At 41.9% G+C, this 19482-nt stretch overlaps 1 protein-coding gene across 1 annotated transcript; it reads right to left on the bottom strand.

The window, feature by feature from the left end:
* Positions 1-109: 109 nt before the first annotated feature.
* parp4 (poly (ADP-ribose) polymerase family, member 4) lies at positions 110-17210 on the bottom strand. Its single transcript, XM_029530745.1, has 36 exons — positions 17100-17210; positions 16205-16332; positions 15887-16115; positions 14874-14988; positions 14607-14685; positions 14415-14519; positions 13919-14074; positions 13537-13674; positions 13234-13401; positions 12586-12737; positions 12059-12190; positions 10815-10913; positions 10481-10664; positions 9925-10066; positions 9578-9723; positions 9266-9397; positions 8898-8984; positions 8540-8704; positions 8340-8386; positions 8009-8090; positions 7754-7891; positions 7472-7661; positions 7135-7205; positions 6867-7054; positions 6612-6711; positions 6187-6357; positions 5920-6000; positions 5684-5764; positions 5109-5204; positions 4749-4940; positions 4022-4240; positions 2883-3577; positions 2350-2425; positions 1784-1886; positions 1564-1696; positions 110-969 (listed from the first exon to the last, which is right to left on the bottom strand). The coding sequence occupies exons 2-36, from the start codon at positions 16328-16330 to the stop codon at positions 780-782; spliced, it is 5208 nt and encodes a 1735-aa protein (XP_029386605.1). The 5' UTR covers positions 16331-16332; positions 17100-17210; the 3' UTR covers positions 110-779.
* Between the last annotated feature and the right edge of the window lie 2272 nt (positions 17211-19482).

Below are 19482 nucleotides of genomic sequence, written 5' to 3'. Positions count from 1 at the left end.
ACTTGAAATTGAAAGTGTGAGCTGATTGTATCAGAAAGATAACTTACTGGCCCGTGCAGCAGCAGAAAGTGGATGTTTAGTATCATGGGGAACAAAAGACGAGATGTCACAGCGTTTGAAAGATTTTAATTCTGTTCACCATGACATGCACAAACAACCTAAACGAACAGTCTACCAGTGCCGATCAGTTATGTGGGATTATCCTCTCACATTCTATCCTGTTCTGCTCATCATTATCATTATTTTTGTTCAAGCCACGTCTTTAAAGCACACACACAATTTTTTGTTATATTTGTTATCTCCCCATGTTGAAACATACTGAACGTAGAATCACATCATTGTAAGGCAGGTGGATGTTTAAAGACACGTTTTCAGTTTGGTTGCATTGGAACCTTTAAAACACATCACACAGGTACAAGCACTGAAACAAATAGATCATTCAGAGAAGTTAAGCTTTGCCATTAACATGTACAAACCCAGTGACTCGAATTGCTTTAAAAACAGTCTCACTTCTTTGTGGAATGGGATCGAATTTAAGTTAAGCTGTCTATTGCTGCTCAATTTTTACTGGGTTGGTAAATACATCAATCCATTTTGAGATTGTGAAGATTAAGAAGTGCATTTACTGAGGAAAGCGGATATCTGATTATTATTGGAAACACACTGACAGGGACAGTTCAAAGTGATTTATAGAAGGCGAACGCACGCATGTTAAAATGCCTAAAAGATCATTTCACCAAACTAAAACTGGTTTAAATTCCTCTCACACTCTCTCCTGTTCATGCCTTTCCGGCCATCAGTAGACCAGCTAGGGGGGAGAAGGGGGGCAGGCTTTCGTAGCCCAGGATCTGACGGGTGGAGGACTCCCAGCTCAGGCCGAACTCCAGCCGGCTGTAGATGCAGGGGTACTGCTTGTCAGCCCAGCGAACCCAGTCCACCGCCTTCTGCACCTTGGACCACCACTCAGGCCTGAGAGGAACAGCAGAACGGAAACTTCATCATCTGAGAAAACACTGACACGTTCACACTTTCTGTGTTCTGTCTGTCACATTATCTGTCTATCTGTCTTTAACATTGTTGAGCCAAAGTGAAACCTCTAGATGAATGAAAGATGGAAGAGGCAGTAGGCTGGAATAAAGGAGGAAACGTCCAAATATTTTCTTAAGTTTAAGTAAATCATTCACGGGAAAACAACATGTCTCAATTTCTAAACATGGTGGATTACTGATGTAGTTAAAAAAAAAAAAAATATATATATGATGTTTGGAGCCTATATGTTCTTGATGATTTCACAGATTAGAAATATATATATTTTTTATTCTTTATTCTTTATTTAACCAGCTGAAACTTATTGAGATATAGAATCTCTCTTTCTCAAATGCGACTTGGCCAAGAGGCAGCTAAATTACACGAAAGTACACAAGTTCCTCTTACAGTTCCTCTTTACAAAATGCAAACTGAAATTTCTAATGACATTTTTTTTTTTTAGACCCAGCTGATTTGTTTTAGTTTACTGAAGTCATTAATTTCATGTTTTGTTATGATCTCTGGATGTGGACAGACCTGGGTGAAGGGGGCTCATTCAGGCAGAAGAGGGTGCTGAGAAATTTGCCTTCCTCCACACTCTCCACCCTCATCAGCTGCAGAACCAGGAGAGTCGCAACCAGCCTCAGGATGTCTGCACGGGCCCTCACGCCTACACAAATCATATGTACATAAACCATAAAAGGTTCTTTCCATCTCCACACTCTGCTGACCTCAAACAGGTTCTGACAGTTCTCACCTAGAGAATTGATGCCCTTGTTTTTAAGGTACACGTTGGCAAAGAGGTCGACATGGACATTTATGATTTCACCCAGTTCTGTGGTTAGCTCCCAGTAGCCCTCCTGCAGCACAGACAAATACACAGACCTTCATTTCCTGCTTTTCCAAGCAGCACAATTACTACCAGTTGGGAAAGAGTGGCCCATTGATGACATCCAAACCATCGGGGAAAACACTGTTCTCCTTAAAGCTGAAGATTCTACTTTATTATCACAAATTTAAAATAAATACACTGAAGAGGCAGCCAAAGCTGGTTTAAATTCCAGTAAATACAGTTACATGTTGTTCTCCTGTCCTCCATACAAACACTGTTTCAAGCTCTTCATCGTGATGAAACAAAGCAGTTTTTCAATTTGTGTCATGGAAAACAATACGTTACAAAAAATCCAAAAGGTCAGAATTGGATAAACTTCGGTGTCAGCTGGGAAAGAGATTTAAGCATCATTATTTTAGTGTGGGTTTAATTAAGTACATGTGAAATAAGATATCACTTGTAGGTGCCAAATAAAAGATAAAATGTCTCACTGAATGCTGCATTTGGAAGATCTTTGTCCATTTGAGCTTCAGTGCTTCTTGGCTGTTAGTCTCATGTGATGACAACCTGTTGAAACAACATGATCACAGCAGGACACTCTCAGTGGATCGACACCAAAATATACACATCCGAGGCACATACACACACCGAGCACTTTAATAAGGAAAACCTTGCTGTCTGTGCAGCAGTAATGCATCAAAATGCAGCTAAAAGAAACAAGCTTCAGTTAAGACTGAGGAAACAGTGGGATCTCAGCAACTCTGCAATATGGTTATAAAAAATTATGACGACAGCAAATATGTGTAAAGAGAAGCTGCTACACGATGGAGGAAGCTGTTCCTGCTGTCGGTGCACACTGTCTTGAGAATTGACTGTAAACTTCTGACAAAAAATTTTAAAGGATTAAAGTGTTTTGAGAGCAAATAAAAGAACTGTCCACTTTCACACAAAGTTCTTGGTGAGTGCCAGCATTAATTTATTTAACATTAGTAACTGTTTAAAAAGAAATTGTTTCAGAACTCACCACTGGCGGTGTGGTCTTTTCGCTCTAACTGCGGATGGTCTGGATAAAGATGCAGACCTAAATTTCAGATATAGAGCGGGCTTGTACACAGATGGAGGCTCTGCTGCTCCAGAAATATAATTTACTCCACATTGTAGTGGACGACTTGCTATAAATCCAGGCAGAGGGGGGACTGATATCCTTGGATCATCCGCTCTCACTTCAGGAACAGCGAAACGCCGACTCATCCGTTCACGAGCTGTATCACTGGTTTCACTCCTGATCTTGACAGGTAAAGCACTTTTGGTGAACTCTTGAATTTCAGATGAAGAAAATGGAGTATAATGCCCCCTATTTGGGACAAGATCTGCTTGTAGTTGGATTTTCTTCCTAGATGTCGTGTGTGACATCATCATATTTGGGGCAGATGAGGTTTCTCTCTTTTTCCGATACAACTTTGTCTCAACTGGCTGAGGAAACACAGACAACCTTTCACTAAAGCCAAAGCCGGCTACGCTTCCAAATAAACCTGAGCCTCGATCAACAGATTCACAGCTGCTGAATGCAAGTGGAGATGCACGGCCATGTACAAGAGGAGGCGATGGCAGTGGAGGAGGAGGATGATGATGAGGAGGGGGAGGAGGAAGAGGTTGAGGAGGTGGAGGAGGAGGATGATGATGATGAGGAAGAGGTTGAGGATGAAGAGGGGGAGGAGGAGGAGGAGGAGGAGGATGATGATGAGGAGGAAGAGGATGAGGATGAAGAGGGGGAGGAGGAAGAGGTTGAGGAGGTGGAGGAGGAGGATGATGATGATGAGGAAGAGGTTGAGGATGAAGAGGGGGAGGAGGAGGAGGAGGAGGAGGATGATGATGAGGAGGAAGAGGTTGAGGATGAAGAGGGGGAGGAGGAAGAGGTTGAGGAGGTGGAGGAGGAGGATGATGATGATGAGGAGGAGGAGGTGGAGGATGATGATGATGAGGAAGAGGTTGAGGATGAAGAGGGGGAGGAGGAAGAGGTTGAGGAGGTGGAGGAGGAGGATGATGATGATGAGGAAGAGGTTGAGGATGAAGAGGGGGAGGAGGAGGAGGAGGAGGAGGATGATGATGAGGAGGAAGAGGTTGAGGATGAAGAGGGGGAGGAGGAGGAGGAGGAGGAGGATGATGATGAGGAGGAAGAGGTTGAGGATGAAGAGGGGGAGGAGGAAGAGGTTGAGGAGGTGGAGGAGGAGGATGATGATAATGAGGAGGAGGTGGTGGAGGAGGAGAAGGAAGGGGATGAAGTGGACGACGATAACAAGCTTCTGTGATATCCATCCCAGATAGCAAATCTTCAGAGCTACTTGAAAGCACATTTGACTTTCCAGAAAATGCCGCAAAGCACTACAAAAGAAGAGAGGAAAAACAACCCCCCCCCCAAAAGAAAAGGTCAGAATCTGTTCGTTGCTATAAAATTAAACTGAACTACTAAACAAAAACACTAAAATCTGTGTAGTTAACACACATATAATCTGTTTACATATTGAATTTGTTGAGCAAACACTTTGAAATGTCACTGCCACATAGTAATTGGTTAGTTTTGAGATGACACTCAGAGGATGTGGTGCAGATTCATTTACTTATTAAGAGTACTTAATTTTTTCTTCACACTGACCTTACATTAAAAAAGCAGTGGCTCTAATCAAAATATGCATTCTTGCGTCATAAAATAGCAAATGTGCAGCCGTAGCTATGCATGATGGGGCTAAACGTTTGTATATAAGGCTTCAAAGGTTTTGAACGCTGAGCGACAAGTTTATCACACATCGCGTAACCGGTGGATATCTTTAACAGAGAAAAACACAGGATTTGATTGTCCTCAGAGAATACACTAGACACATTTTAAGGGTACCTCAAGAGCTAAATCGTCATCAGAAGAAGAAGAAACGTGGCCATAAGCCATGATGTCGCTTTGGTTGGACAACATCTCTTTGTCTCCACTATCCTGAGGAAAAGTCCAGCTCATGTAGGGGAGGAAGTCCACATTTTCTTCAGCAATTAACTTGGGGATGTTTGTGAAACCCTTCTCTTCTGTTTCTGCATCCTAAAAAAGGAAAAATGAGCTTGGTTTGTCTGGAACGGAGAGAACATGATGTGAGAAAACTACAACCTATCATATAAAGTGAGCAGGGTGGAGGCAGTGGTGCTGGACAGCTACCAGAGGTGAGCAGGAATAACTATGAATGTGAAAAAGGCTGTACATCGCACAAACCCTTTCCTCAATGGCAACAAAGCTGGTGAACTGAGACAGAATGGAGAACTCTTTGCTTAATTCGATGATGAAGGACTTCAACTCTGCCTTCTTCCCCTGGAAAGAAAAACTCCAAATCAGGGCATGGAGATCAGATGTATAACGTAACACATATTTAACACGTAATTTGACAATCACAAACACCATCTTCAACGATCCATTGACAAGGGGCTGGATTTAAAATGTGTCTCCACATGCATCATTTTGTATGTAAATACACAGGTATGTGGAGTTGCACTCAGCCAATGCAATAAACAGGACTATCGTTAATGGACTTGTGTTTAAGTGTGTATGTCTATGTGAGAAAGAGAGCGATTGTCCATGTGAGCAAATTAAAAGTGCTGCAAACAGCTGTCACAAAGAAATCTGGTGTCACTGCGGAGGACATCACTAGAGAAGGAGGGCCCAATACGGTGCCTCATGTATCTGCCTGGCAGATCTCAAATGCATCCTCAGTTCGCCCACTTGTGATTAGATCTCTGAAGATGTGTGAACTTGGGTTAGGGTTAGGCCCAAACAGGAGCAGTGACACACACCTCATGTTCGGCCTCATTGCCATCCAGGTTCCCGTCTTCATAGTCCCTGATGAGCGCTCTCGCTGTGAGCATGTGAAGAAACTGATAACAACAATTGTCATCTCATCACCTTTATAGTAGTGACAATCATCTTTGACCTGCATCAGTATCAGTAGGACAAACTAGCTTTGATGTGCATGTGCAGTAAGAAAAAGGCTTCTCTTCAGGCTGTGGAGAGGGAATGAGTGTGGACTTACTGTCCCTTGGGTCTTCTGCAGCTCACTGGTTGACACCATGGTTTTCAGCTCCTGCCCACTCAGGTTTCCAAGCAGGGTGGCCTGTGTGAAATAATGAAAATGTATCCAGGAACACAAATATTTGATGATTTATTATTTAAAAATGAGGATGTGCTTCATACTTATTATACATTCAATATTGTTATGTTTTTCACAATTGGTTTAAGAAGACACGCAAACTGAAGAGGTGAGATTAAGATCCAAGAGACTAACAATGACACTATGTACCTTAGTGCAGTGTGGCACAAAGCCGTAAACCAGGGTGTGACAGTCATTGAACAGAGCGTGGAGTTGTTTGGGGGCTTGGACAGGTGTGGGCGCTGTTGGGTTGAACTGCTGCCACTTCACCGACACTGAACTGCAGCCAGGAGATGAAATACGCTTCACCTGACATGCCACCTGCAGCACAAACAGATGAACAGCGTTTAACTCATCATTAGCGCCCATCCTTTGTATTATGAATTCACTGGGGTTGGAAAGAAGCCTATAGTGAAACTTTTCTTAATGTAAATTGTATCTTTACAACAGAAGAAATATGGTAGCTGAGTACACAAAAAAGGATCTTGGTTTTATTCCTACCACGTCACACAATAATCAAGGACTGAAACATAAAATTAGCACAGTCTGTGATGGATTGGAGGCCGTCATCTCACCTTCCCTTTCCAGGTGTGTTTGGCTTTTGTATCAAAGAATTCATAGGCTCCACCCCCTGCCTGAGATAGGGCTCTTAGCATGTGTCGGTTTGCTGTTGGACTGATAAGACAAAGAAATATGAACACCCACTTTTCTTGTGATTGATTAGCACTCTATCTCTATCTTTTATAGTGACTTTCTAAAATTAAATGTATGGCGTTGGAGTCAATATCTTCACACCCTCCATGACCCGAGACCCCTGAACACGTTAAGACCTGAGGCCGCAGGTGAAGAGCCGGCTGTGCTGAGTGTTGTCTCTGACCAGCTGCAAGGTGAGCTGCGCGTTCTGGATGTGGCCGTCCGACAGCAGCAGCAGGTTCCTGGTCCCCCGGCTCGGAGGCAGCAGGCTGAGAGCTTGCAGCGGTCGCCACAGCTCAGTGCTGCCACCTACTGGAGAGGCACGCTGGTAGGAGGGAGAGGAGCAGCGGAGTTACTGGGAAGCTCTGAAACTAGTTACAGTGTGAAATGATCTTCCAGTCTTACCTTGATGAAGTTCTCTGCTGCCTCACGAGCATCAGTGAGCGGCTGGGCTGTCTGAAACACTTCAGTGTGATCTGACCACACAAAAACAGTCATAAAGTAAAAAAAGAGAGTTCACTTCACCTTTCTTATACTGGTGGGTTTAATCTTCATATCACCTGTCTGCGGCACTCAGGTGAGATACTGAGACAGCGGTGCAAGTAAGAGTTTCGATTGCCAACACTGCTGCTTTTATACTTTTACTGATCTTTTTTATTTTATGTAGTGAAATTAATAAATAATAGGTCGTCTCCAATTTTAACTTCCTCTTCAACCTTTAGCACAATGTACATAAACTGACCTGTCCCAAATAAAATTATATTGAGTCTGAGGTTGTTGCTGAGGGTTCTGAGGACCTGGAGGGCGATTCTCTGTGCCATGAGGAGAGACTCTCCCTTCATGGACTCGGATGTGTCCAGCAAGAGGACGACTTCATCAGACACTGAGCTGGAGTGGATGTCAAAGTCTGGATAGAAAACCAACATGCAGGCCTAAAAGATTGAGAGCAACGGATGAAGGGATAAAAATAAATAAATAATGCAGCAGACTGAGAGAAGAGAAGAGGTCGGACAGACGGGCTGACCTGGCTGTCCTTGTGAGGGTGTTTTTCCACCCACATCCTGGGCAGGTGGACCTGAGACAAAGTGACTGACAGTTGGAAACCTTCTGTGCCCATGACTTCTCCTGGCAGCACACTCACTACTGCCTTACAGTCGGTTTTCTGTGGGATTACACACACATGGAATGGATGTATGGAATGTTTAACCAAGACGGCTGAATTTTCAGGCTCATGTGGGAGTAAAGTGTAATCTGGGGAGACAAAATTCACCCAAATTACCTTAATCATGACTTTGTGAGTGATGCACTTCAGACTGCTGATCTCATAGGGCATCTCAATTGACATGTCGAGCATGAACTCTCTGAAAAAAAGAACAACACATCAAATCCATATGCAGACAACTGCTGCACATGTTTAACTGTACAAAAACTCATGGAAGGAAACAGCGTTTTGCAAAAGTTGTTCCTGATAAATGATTTGTGGACAGTTATGATAGACTCACTGTTTCCCCACAACAAAGCAATTAAAAAACAATTAAATTGTTAGACATCAAGTAAGTAAAAAAAAAACCAGCAACAAAAAAAACTAAACTAAACTATATGGAGCACACCTCGTACTTGCTGCTTCATCAGTCACGCAAACTTTCTTCACAGTGGCCTGTGTGATGGAAGACAACAAACAAGCAGTCATTTCTTTTTTTGACAAGACACGTTTCTGTTAAAGTAGCACCAGTTTAGACAGAAAAAAATCCAAATGTGATTAATTAAACATTAATCAAAAGGGAAGTTAGTGAGCAAATACTGTACTCGCCTGTGTGGTCTGGTTGAGCGCTGCGCTCTCCTGCCATGGAGCCACACTGCCCGGCAGGGAAAAGAAGATGCCTCCATCCCTGACAATCAGCTCAGACACAAAGGTAACTTTAATGAGGACCGTGGCATCGGGAGGCAGGTTCCCCACACTGATGGTGAACACGTCCTGCAGTGAACACAAACAGCGACAACACAAAAGGTGCGTGAAAATACATTTTCATGTCTCAGTTTCATCACAATCTTTCTGTTTCTTTAATGACATGCATGCTATCGGTTGTTGAATCATTCTGGCCTGATTAGCCTTGGTTAGCTTGATTTAGAGCAATCTGCATGATGATACGTGTTGAGGGTGGACATACAAGAGCATCCTGGTCCATGAGATACGCTCCATGGCCTTTTTCAATCGCCTGCTTGTACTCCTTTCGAGCTGTCTCTTTCTCCTTCACCTGACAACCAGACAGAAAAAATGGTTCAATTTGGTTTTGATAAACAGCAGTCTGTCCCCACAGATCAAAATGTGGACAACCCAATAGAGTTGAAAAACAAAAACTGTTAACTCTACAGCTGCTGAGAGAAAAAAGTTAATTGAGAACATGAGACGTAAGTTTTTTATTTTCATTTTTCATCCTGTGAATATTTTTTTTTGTATTGCATATTTAGAGAAGAAAAAAAAGAAAAAAGAAAACAGATTAACTGCAGGTTAAACAGGTCAGTGACCCGAAGTTACCTTTCCCACCACATGTTTCCCGTTGATGAATGCTTCAAATCCACACACTGCTGCAGAATCATCCAATGGAAAAACATACTTTGCCTCAATGGGCAAAGAGCTCATATTGGTGTACGTCTGGAAAATGATGACCTGCAAGAGGAAAAAAAAAAAAAAAGAAGAAAAAAAGAGATAACAGTCTCACTGTCAGTGTCTCATGTGAGTGAATAAACTGATAACATTTTATATCCAGGAGACTGAAGCTACTGGACTGACTCTTTGGGAGATGGATCGAATCAAGCAGATCACTGAGCTGTCACTGTCATGACTCACCTCAGAGAGCAGATCCATCAGTTTGCACTTTACGTGGACGGCCTGCAGAGGGAGCTGCTGACCAGAGCTGTCCAGCAGCCCGGCAGTCACATCATCCAGGGGGTTCTTAATCGTTTCATCCCCTTCATCGAAATCCAGACTGGGTGCTACACACACACACACACACACACACACATACACAAAATGCTTGTTTGCCTGCATCACAATCAGGACAATACACATCCTATGAGCGTCAAAATGAAACTTTGTGAATTTCAAGTATTTTTTAATAAATACAAAGTGCAATCATCACACACACCCACAAAAAAGAAAAGTGTCAACAACATCACTGTCCTGATGGCGCTCACCTTGACCATGGGGAGGCAGAGAGGACTCAGCAGAGGTGTCGACTTCAGGTCTGAACTCCTTCAGTGTCTCTCCCTTCATGATAAACTGAACCACGTACTTCAGTTTCACTTGATCAGGGTTGTACACCACAAACTCATCGTCCTGCAGCACATCATTTTACATGTTAGAAGACATAAGATGTCATGTCATTGGTATTTTTGATACCAATATTTTATTATTTTTATTATTTGCTATTTTATTTTTTTACCTTTGCTTTCCCTATTGTTTTATGTTTTATTAGTGGAAATGCAAATTCATGAGATCAATGATGGCCTTTCCTCAGTTCCTGTTATCATTGTCTTGATTTCTGTTGTTCTTATTACTTTGCGTTCTGTGTGTATAACTACACACTGTGTGTCAGTGAGAGTGCGAAGGGGTGTGTGTGTTTTTTAAACCAAAATTAATGTTTAATGAATACTATTAAATAAATGAAGTTTAATTGAATTTAACATATAAAATCAGATTTCTGTCCAATTAGGTATTTTCTGTCTATATTCACACACACACGCATTCTACCTCAAACTCAGAGTGCCTATTACGGCTGCATCGAACTCCGTGCACACTGTGGTGTCCTTCAGGGGCTTCAGTCAGTGTGACGTCTTTCTTGTAGACATCCTTGCAACTTCCCAGCGCCACATCACACAATAGCAGCAACCGAGAGCCGTCTGTCAAGCCAACTCTGGAGTATTTAAGACTGGTGCTGCGGATGGTTGACATATTTACACCTCTTTCAATGTAGTTTCATACTTTTTAAATAGTTTTGGGCTCATTTTAGCCCCATTAACATTTTAGACAAGTGAACCCATGTTAGTAGAGACAATTTTTTATACAAGATGACAAAACTACTCACCCTACAGCATTAGTGAAGTAGATTCCACTGCCCAGATTACCGATGTCTGTTCTTTCTATCCCATGATGCTCCACTCCAACGCGGGGCAACAGCAGACCACTAAAGAGAAAGGTAAAACATCGGATACCAAATAAAGGGAGATTTCTCAGGTTTCAAGGTCCCATTCTTACACATTTCCTGTATTTTATTTCAAGAGATTTGTGGTCTTCGGAAAGTTTATATCTCGTCTCTCAGGATTTTCTGTGGAGCTCTTGTAACAACAGGAATGTGTTCTTCTCCTCTGACTGGCTGACACCAAATGTCGCAATCACAAAGTTTTGATGGCTGATTTTAAGGCTCAATTTCTCAATACAGGCATGCATGCATGCATTTCTATACAGATGAACCAAATGAACTTTTACACCTTTGAGATATAGATGTGGAGTAAACTATTTGGTTTTCATTTATCATATCACAATGTTATAAACAAACTATTGGAATATATGTATCATACATATGTTTTGAAAGGACAAAGTCAAACAACAAATACGATAGCTCTTTAACTAAGCTACATGCAGCCTCCTCACACATCATATCTGCAGACAGCACTAGATGGCCACAGCTTGAACTTTGTTTATCCACAAACTCTGCAGGATAATGTCAGAAGAAGTTCACTTGATCAAGTGTAAAAACTTCAAAAACCTTCAAAAGAAAAACCAGAAGAATATATAATGCTCCTCCAGTGGGGCATTCTCTTACAGCAGACGATGAAGCTCTTGGAATTCGAAAAGTTAGTGAAAAAACAAACAAAGACACAAACAAAAAAAAAAAACCCTTCTCACTCCAGAACTCTTAATTCTCTTTTTGGTCTCTGTGCAACAACAGCTACGATCACTGAACAAGATCAAGAGGCTGGATTTCAGAATGCTATGATTTCAGATATGGGATACTGTTCTTCAGTTTGTGAGGAGCTGGAAGGAAATATGTGAAATTTAACTACATGTATTATCATAGAATAAGATGAATGAACAGAAATAAAAATTAATGGGTATTTTTAATTGTAAAAAAAAAAACAAAACTTGTGCACCTGAATTTATATTACACACCAACCCTGACTGTTTTTAGGTGTGTGTGCTTGTATGTATAAACATGCTCATAATTTATGAATTTTTCAGGTAAGAATTTGGTCTTCACATTGAACGTGTTTAATCAAGACTTGGGGTTAGGTTTGAGTCCACAGTGTGTATTTGTGTTTGTGATCTCACCGAGACAGGAGTCCTACAAAGTTGCTGGGGCTGGAGGAATGAAGAAGCGGCTTAATGTTTCCGAGCTCATTCTTGAATGTCTGAAGCTCCACTCCTCTGCTGACACGCAGAACCTGATGGATTTGCAACTCTCTGCAAAGCACAAGTGGATAAATACACTTTTAGAAATGTATGGATGAATACTCAGCATTGTGTTTTCGACATCTGAGTTACTTTGTAGGAATGTGTAACTACTTTTAACATCAATCCTCCTTCCTTGTTTTCTATAACTTAAGAAAAAGCATTAGAAGAGTAGCTCTAAAACAGCACAATGAAACACGATAAACTTGTGTTATGACTGGTATTTTCTGGTAGATTTGTGAGAGTAAAAGGTTTTAGAAAGAGATAGAAATAAGAGATAGTATTTATTTATATGAACAGGTTTTGTGAGCCCGTGTTTTGTGGCTTAGAAGAACTGGGTCACTGCTAACGTGTTCTTCTTTTCCACGATAACAGAAAACAAAATTATTACTCAGGAGGTTTTATACCTGTCCTGGAGCAGAGCAGTTACAGTCTTGTACTCTGGACTGCTGGAGGGAACGGTCTCGATGCTGCACCTCAGGGCGCGGTAATGTGCCAGACAGGAAGGGGCGGGGCTTCTCATGGTCACCTCACTTATGCTCAGAAGATCTCTAATTAACTTGACAAACAGAAGTAGGTGTGTTGCTGTTAGCCTGGACATGCACATGAGATATCGGTGACTTGAGTTCATAAATGTGAGCCACTGATACGCATTTCAGGACTTTGTGCAGGTCTAAAACAAAAGACAATTTAGGAAATACAATCTATAATTATAATTATATCTTACAATGTGGTTTTAATTACCATAAAAGGATTGAACATAAAGTAAAATATTGAAAGTTGTAATTGGCGTGCAATGTGAATGCTCGAGAGGTTGAAAAAACACGTCATGTCACCCTTCAGATGAAAGGAAACAAAATGTGATGTGGTTGTGTTACTTATCAGAGTTCGATCCTATCTAAACTGCTGACCCTTAGTGTGTGTGAGTATTTATCAGCGTTTATGACACACCTCGCCTCAGCGGCGTGCTGTTGAGATGTTAATGTTGTGTGTGATTTCAGGCTTTCCAAACACAAACGTTTGTATAAGTGTATCTGCTGTAGAGTGTGTGTTACCTGACACAGGTCCAGTTTCTGAGAGATGAGCTTGGCATCAGGAGAACATTCGGGCAGCGAGTGTGGCAGAAGGGTGTAAAACTCATGCAGGAGAGACATCACCTCAGGATGATTTCCCTGTCTTAGCTTTTTCTGAGCCTGAAGCAGCAAGCCCTCTGCTCTGGTCACCTACACATACACAAGTCACAAAGCACGAGCACAATGCTAATGAGATTCATTAGGAGAGTCTTTTATGTAATGTCCCAACAGGCTGATGGGACATCTGAATGGGATTTGTGTGGAACAATCCATGCAGAACGTTACATCATTGAGGCTGAGATTTTTGATTGAAACTCTGAGGATAGTGGAAAGGTGGCCCAGGGCTTCTGTCCAAAGCATCTCCACAAAAATGCCCACTTCCTTTGATAAGCTTCCCGTGTTCAGTTTTTCCTCCAGCAGCAGCTGTTGACCAAACAAGGAACATGTAAATCACCTAATCAGCTCATTAGCTACAGTACACAAATTTCCAAAAGCAATGACTGCTAATGCTTCAGTTTTATAATAACCAAGCCTGGTTGTGGCTTATCAGCACAGACGATGCCTTACAGCAAGGCAAAATGCTGCAATTCTTATCACTGATGCCTGCAGGTTTATTTTTCTTGCTGTAAATGTGTGAATAAACTGATGTGCAGTGAGCGTGTCAGACCTGTTGCAGGGCGGTGGAGCCCAGGTCCATGGCCTGTGATGAGATATTGTTCTTCAGCTGCAGACCGGTAGCTTGGAAGCTCTTTCTCAGAGCCTGGTACACCTCTAGAGCTTCTTCTGAGGTGGAGGGAAACACCAGCGTATCCTTTGTAGCCGCCTTTGATCAGCACAAACACAGACATACACTTGTATGTTATTATATACTGAGGACTACTTTGACTGATGGTCAGTCGGCAGTTTACAGGACAGTAAAATATCTAAATATCTAAGATGAACATCTAGAAGAACATCTACCTAAGATGTATCTCCAACCTGATAAGGTGTAAAAAAAAAAAATAAACAAATAAAAAAAAATTACCATTAGAAATTATCAAATAGTAGAAAGGCAGAATCTAAATTACTAGTTAAAGTGAACTTACACTTTAAAGTTTAATACAAAAGCCTCACTAAGCTCACAAATATGTGGTACAAGCAGGAATCTACAGATGACTTCATACCTCGGCTGCTTTATTATTCTTCCAGTATCTGAGCACACGGTACTGTCGTCCTTTCTCTCTTTTGGCACTCTGCAGCTCCAGCACACACCATGTGTTGCTGTTTACCTTGAGAGAAGTGCATACAATTACAAAGAATTACACTAATGCCACTTTAACTGTACGAGTAATAATCTTAAAAACAAGAAGCTTTACCTTCTCAAAGACTGAATACTTGGCCACTTGAAATTTATCCGGAAATGATGGAAGATCAGAATCAGTTTCAGTGTAAGTTCTGTATAGTAAAAACAAACAAACAGAGCGGTTCAGTGATTTTAAGATTATTAATATTTTTTCAGCAAAATGTTGATGAAAAGTTTCTGTGTTAAATGTGGCCAGTGTTGATTCAACCAGAGATCTGGGGCAGAATCTAAATGTATAACGGTTTAATAGGTTTGAAGTGAATGTTACTGTTTTTCACACCTGAATTTCTCTCGGACATCTCCACTTCTCTCCGGAGTCAGACTGACTGGGTCCACAGACTTGGCCTGGCCTTTGGGCTGCTCAGCAGGTCCTGTGCTCGTAGGGGATTTGGACACTGCAGTGCACGACACAGAAGGGACGCATGTTTCCCAACTCACTCAGTCTTATGTCAAATCTTCTGCAAGAGCTGGTATGCACATTAAACGTACACCACACTATGTAAACAATCTGAATGGATTGCTACAGACTACACAAAACGTTCCTTATATAACACAGCTGGTTTGAAATGGCACCTGTTGTCTTTATCCAAACCAAAGTCCCATGTTTGTCCCCCCCCCCCCCCCCCCCCATTCTTAAACCTGCTAAATTGGACTTGTAATCAAAATGCCCATATGTCAAAAAAGAAACAAGCAGCAGGGCAAAACTTGTGAACTTGGTTTAATAGGAAAAGAAACTCGCAACCTGTGCTGTGTGAAGTAAAAAGGCAACAGCTGGGTGGAGTCCTGCTTATGATTTGGTTTGTCTTTTTTAGTAGTTGGGAAAGTTGGGAAAGCTCATAAATAGTTTATGGTAAGAATTTCACAATCTTCTTCTCCAACTGTACAAACAGGCTACAAAGCCACAGTGTGTATTCTACAGATTTTAATACAAATGAACTTCTGATGACTTCTGACTTATCGTATGCATTGTTACTGTTATGCATGCTAACTAACCAATACTTCTTGTTTTACTGCAAATAAGATTATCATTAAATTCAACATCTATTTATTAAATCCTGTTCTCTTTCTCTTCTTCACAGAGCGCTGTAAAAATTAGCTAACTGTTGATTAATGAACGACTTATATTTTAAAATATTAATATATTTAAAAAACTGGGTTGGAGACTCGCTAATGAGGGTGTCTCTTTAAATCACTTAATCGCGTCCAGGCAATATGGAAAAAGAACATTTTCTCACCCTGCTTTGATTTATGTGTCTTCATATCATTGGAACACATCTGTGTTTTTTATAATACCTTTATGTGAGAGTGGAACTGGGGCCGGTGAGGAGAGAAGAAAAGAAGGGGGTGAAAACGAAGAGGTGGTGGACGTCTCCAGCTCGTATTCGTCCACAGGAAGCAGCACGCCGCGGTCCACACAACTGTACACATAATCCACCCCGACCACGGGGACTTGGTACCGCTGGATGCCACGGAGCCTGCTGGAGCTCAGGCTGGACGCATCGCTGGTCACAACCAGGGAGCACTGTGGGCGGAAGAACAGATGGGAATGATGGACATCACACCTCTAACAGCAGGGTGGGACAGACAACAGCTGCAGCTGGACGTGATCACCTCTTTATTGACCACAAAGCAAACGGTCCCTCCATTTTCTGTCACCGCTGATTTCACCTTCTGCTTCTCTTTGACTGGTAAAGTTTTCAGCTCCAGCAGCACCGAGCAGGTCTCAAACACACCCATGTCTGGAGAAAGACAGACAGGCAGTCAGTCAGAGAGACAGACACAGACAGACAGACAGACAGACAGGCAGTCAGTCAGAGAGACAGACACAGACAGACAGACAGACAGACAGGCAGTCAGTCAGTCAATCAGATAGACAGACAGACAGAGAGACCTACAGGCAGAGAGATAGACAGACAGGCAGTCAGTCAGATAGACAGACAGACAGACAGACAGTCAGTCAGAGAGACAGACACAGACAGAGAGACAGACAGACAGTCAGTCAGAGAGACAGACAGTGAGTCAGACAGAGAGACAGACAGTCTGTCAGAGAGACAGACACAGACAGACAGACAGTCAGATAGACAGAGAGACAGACAGACAGACAGGCAGTCAGTCAGTCAGACAAACAGACACAGACAGACAGACAGACAGGCAGGCAGGCAGTCAGTCAGTCAGTCAATCAGATAGACAGACAGACAGAGAGACAGACAGTCAGTCAGATAGACAGACAGACAGAGAGACAGACAGGCAGTCAGTCAATCAGACAGACACACACACCTTCACACGTATTTCTGGAGAACAAATGCGGAAGTAAATTCCCAAACATTAAAATCCCTTCGGGGTTCGCAGGAATTTTCCATTCAACGTAACTTAGAAAAAGAGTTTGCTCTAAAAACAAAGACAGTTCAGCGGCTAAAAGCAGCTAGCTCCTTCAGCCGGCTACAAAACGGGACCAAACGTCGCTGGATGAGGTTTATTTTTAATTTTATTTTTACGGTAAGCTCACCGGTGGGTCTCCTCCGGCAGCTGTCAGGAAGCAGGAGCCGACTTCAGTGTCTCATTTCAGGCGTGAATGCGCGTCTTCGGGCGAGCTGCTGAGAAATAATAATAATAATAATAAAAAAAAAAAAAAACCAACTGAAAAGTAAAAACGATCAACTAGATTTATAACGGCTGCTGAAGCTTCCGGCGTGCTTTCAAAATAAAGGTGGCGATATTAACTTGACAATAAAAACTCTCAAAAAAACAAACAAACAAGCTAAAATTAACAATCACTGAGCTCCATTGAGGAACAAAACATGCTGCAAGTATATACAAACATAATTTACTACATTACACACTGATAAACTCTGAAGGTAAAAAGCTCATCTGCTTCTATGACTTTAGAAATGAACAACATGCCTTTTATGCTGAATTTTGTTTTGTTATCAAATTTTTCATTTTGAATTGCCAGGAGTGGTTCAGCAGAAAAAGATTTAGAATATAAATAATAAAAAACAGCTTCTAATGAGAGTCTCTCTCCTTTTTTCCCTTTCCATATGGCCTTTAGGCTGAAACCAAATCCACCAGAGAGCTGTTGGTCCCACTGAACTTCCTGTAACTTGACAGAGTTAGTGAGTTAGTGAGAGAGAGACTTCCTGGTTCAGGTCACTCATAAATTCCAGTTATCCACCTGAGCTGGTCTATTTAGCACACAGCCGAAGGGCCACACTCCCTCCTCTGGGTGAAGAGTTGTACTGCAAACAAAAACTCAACATGCACCATCAATTATTCTGGGAAATTACATTCTGGGGCGACCAAGCTCAGGTTATAAGCCATGGGGGGAGAGAATGTATATATTAGACAAAAAAGCATAAACATAATGCAGGGACACATTTAATGAAATCTGTCATGTCATTGTTCCAGATTTAATCAAGTGGATTTTTTTTTTTTTTAGTAAAAGGGGATACCTTAGATATTTTCAATCCATCTTTCTTTCTTTCCTGAGCTGCAGAAGAACTTTATCAGACAAAGACAAGCGACACAAGGTGCTGTAAAACCCAGCTGGTAACTTACTGAGCTGTCAACGGGTCATGGTGGGGATTTGTATTCTGGACTACTCTTCCATATCCTCATAAATAATTCTGCTTTACCTCCCGATAGGTTTTGTGCCTCCTCACAATGAATATTGTTTTGTCTCACACTTTGTTTTCCCTCTGCAATATTTTGTTACCTTATTTTGCATTTTTATCCATCCAAGAGAAAAGATGTGCTGCATTAGGAGTATTTCATTTGACAGCCACAGCCGGTTGTGGCTGCAACACAATCCAACTTTGCACTTTATAGAGAAAAATGGCAATGGTGTAGTCCTGTTGGTAGATATAACTAGCCTGAGCGAGACAGGCCATAGCAGTGATTGTGACTGTTGCGAGGGGATGTGCTTAGGCTGTTAAGATTCTGGATGCAACAGAATGCTGCGTTAATGCAACGTTAACTAGATGGTTGTTTGTGTGCAGAGAGTTGACGTGGTTGCACAGACTGAACATTCTGCCTAACCTGAACTCCTGTGTTGTGTTGGTGACACATCTGTTGTATCTGAAGCAACACACAAATCCCCTGTGGCTTAATTATCCTTTCTTGGCTGATGTTCAGAGGGACAGTAGCATCAGTGATACAGCAGCTTGGCTTTGTAGCACCATCGATATGACCACAGATGTCACAGCTGTCCAGGCAATAACTAGGTCCACAGCCTCAGCAGACTGTGGACTGTGGCTTTTGAATGGGCATGAGAAATCAGTGCATGAAGTGTCACATCGTGGATGCTTTCTATAGGCTCTGCAGAGCGTTTCCCTAAACTGGCACGGTATTATATAAGTGGAGTGGAACAGCACACTACCCATTCCTGTTCCAATGAGCAGCACGAGCGGTTTTCTCTCAGAGAGGCGCCACGCCACGGTTTGTTGAGTTCAGCATTAGTGGGAGAGACACAAAGTCTGGTCTCTTTGGCATCTTCTCTGTCGTCCTTGTTTCAAAATTCCACTCATGCACTGCACCCAGAAGGGTAGAGGCACAACTTTGCAGTCAAAATGTAAACAAACAGTGGCATTAATAGTGAAAATAGGAAGAGGCATGCACATTGGATAACTTCTGCTTTTTTTTGCATGGGCACCAGGAGATCGTGAAATGCTGCCTGTTAAATTATTCCTAACTTATGCTGACATTAAACCACATTTTAGTTTTTCTTTACAGCAAAAAAGGAGGGAAGGAATAGTTAGAAACAGAACAGGTGCTGGTAGAAATGGTTTCAGAAAAAGGGCTTGATGAAAGACGAGTTATGAATGTTCAAAAAATTTGGAGAATCTGTTGTTGGGAACATTTCCAACCAAAATAATCATCAGACAAGCAAACCT

Source organism: Echeneis naucrates, chromosome 21, assembly GCF_900963305.1.
Source record: "Echeneis naucrates chromosome 21, fEcheNa1.1, whole genome shotgun sequence".
NCBI lineage: Eukaryota > Metazoa > Chordata > Actinopteri > Carangiformes > Echeneidae > Echeneis > Echeneis naucrates.
Note: the sequence above shows the minus strand (reverse complement) of the source record. Positions and strands in the feature narration are given on the sequence as shown.